At 49.9% G+C, this 1,926-nt stretch overlaps 1 protein-coding gene across 1 annotated transcript in view; it reads left to right on the forward strand.

Moving 5' to 3' along the window:
- The window catches only part of tyw5 (tRNA-yW synthesizing protein 5), a 5,569-nt gene that overhangs the window by 2,543 nt on the left and 1,100 nt on the right, over positions 1-1,926 (forward strand). Inside the window, exons 5-7 of the mRNA XM_008404343.2 lie at positions 1,363-1,500; positions 1,577-1,664; positions 1,769-1,916. Of these exons, the coding sequence (XP_008402565.1) occupies positions 1,363-1,500; positions 1,577-1,664; positions 1,769-1,916 (374 nt within the window). The remainder of the gene's footprint in view (positions 1-1,362; positions 1,501-1,576; positions 1,665-1,768; positions 1,917-1,926) is intronic.

Raw genomic sequence — 1,926 nt, forward strand, 5'->3', positions numbered from 1 at the left:
TGCAGTAAACAGGAAGTAGACGTTGCTCAGTACTTTGGACCAAAAGTCTAAAACAATAGAGAATGATCAGTTTGGTGGCTCTGGTAAGGCATGGAAAGGTTTCTACATCAAACTTATTCTGCAAACCGTTTTCTATCTCCCTGTTAGAAAGTTAAATATTTTCTAGAAAAGTCAAAAAAAGTGAGTTTAAAAATGTTTTTATGAAACATGAATTTATCAGGGGCTGCACAGTGGTGCAGTGGGTAGAGCTGTTGCCTTGCAGCAAGAAGGTTCTGGGTTCGATTCCCGGTCTTTCTGCATGGAGTCTCCATGTTCTCCCTGTGCATGGTGGGTTTTCTCCAGGTACTCCGGTTTCCTCCCACAGTCCAGAAACATGACTGTCAGGTTAATTGGCCTCTAAATTGTCCCTAGGTGTGAGTGTGTGTGTGCATGGTTGTGTGTCCTGTGTTGCCCTGCGACAGACTGGTGACCTGTCCAGGGTGACCCCGCCTCTCGCCCGAAACGTTGGCTGGAGATGGGCACCAGCACCTCCTGACCCCACTGAGGGAAAAAGGGTGCAAGAAAATGGATGGATGGATGAATTTATCATTTTGCCGTTTCCTGATGCGATTGTTCAGTATCTCACACGGCTGATCGAACATCGTCTGCAGCTTTACTTCCCTTCGGTTTTAACCTGTTAGTGCTGCAAGCCCCACATGCAGCACTGACTTTAGATGCGCTCTTACTCATGCTTCGTCCTGTTGATGCGAGGAGCGGCCATGTTGAAACTCAAAGTAAAACAGTGCGTTCAGATGGAAYGCTGTCCGAAGTCGGACTTCCCACTGGGAAACTGGGAAAAACTCCGACTGACCCGACTTGCAAGGCCGACTTAGCGATTCAATATGGCCGCTGCTCGCATCGACAGCAGGAAGCTGAGGTGGAAACGTGTTTATTTTATTAGACATGAGTCTAAAATCATTGGAGCATCTGCAGCTCCAAACTGAACAGATCAAAGCTGGTGTTTGGGAAACTTGACTTGATGTTTGGAAGCAGAAATGCGAACAGCAGCTGCTGGCGTTGCCATAGCGACGCCATGGCGTCGCCATGTTGGAAACCTGATCGCTGACTGTTGGTTCAGGTCTCACATCGAACCAGCTCCGAATTCGCAACGCAGCAAAATCCTCAGACAAGTCCGACTTGGTTCCAGATGATTTTTCTGGTTCTGGCTCCAAATGGACGCAGCGTAGTTCCTGTTAGGTTCTGAAAGCAGACGCCTCCTTCGGGTCTCACTCAGCTGGGTCAGTTCTGGGTTTCAGATGTTGAGTTTCTGGGTTCTGATGGGCTGCAGGTCCAGTTTTCCTCAGGTTGGTTCTGTCTCTGCAGGAACCCGCTRACCTGAGCAAACAATTCYCGGACCTGGCTGAGGACTTTCACACGCCTCGGTTCTTTGAACCGGACCGGTTCTTCTCCAGTGTTTTCCGGATCAGCTCCTGCGGTCTGCAGCTGTGGACCCACTACGACGTGAGTTCTGGTCGGACCGGGTCTCAGTGGCTTTAACGTCCRGGCCAGCTGTGTTCAGATTGCTCTGTTGTTGAAGGTGATGGACAACCTGCTGGCTCAGGTCACAGGAAGGAAGCGGGTGGCCCTCTACAGGCCCCAGGATGCATTGCACCTCTACCTCAACGGTGAGGTCCAATGAAAACCTGAGCCTGACGCATCCATGTTTAAACTCTGAGGTCAACGGGTCGGTGAGGCGTTAAAGTGTCGCTTTGCTGATTCAACCCATCAGGTGACAAATCGGAGGTTCTGGACATCGATGCTCCTGACCTGAAACGGTTTCCTGAGTTCATAAAAGCCAAGAGATACGACTGCGTTCTGGAGCCTGGAGATCTGCTTTTCATCCCCGGTAGGAAAATCCAGATTTCACAACTTTCAAAGCTCCCAGAA

Source organism: Poecilia reticulata, linkage group LG2 (genome assembly GCF_000633615.1).
Source record: "Poecilia reticulata strain Guanapo linkage group LG2, Guppy_female_1.0+MT, whole genome shotgun sequence".
Taxonomy (NCBI): Eukaryota; Metazoa; Chordata; class Actinopteri; order Cyprinodontiformes; family Poeciliidae; genus Poecilia; species Poecilia reticulata.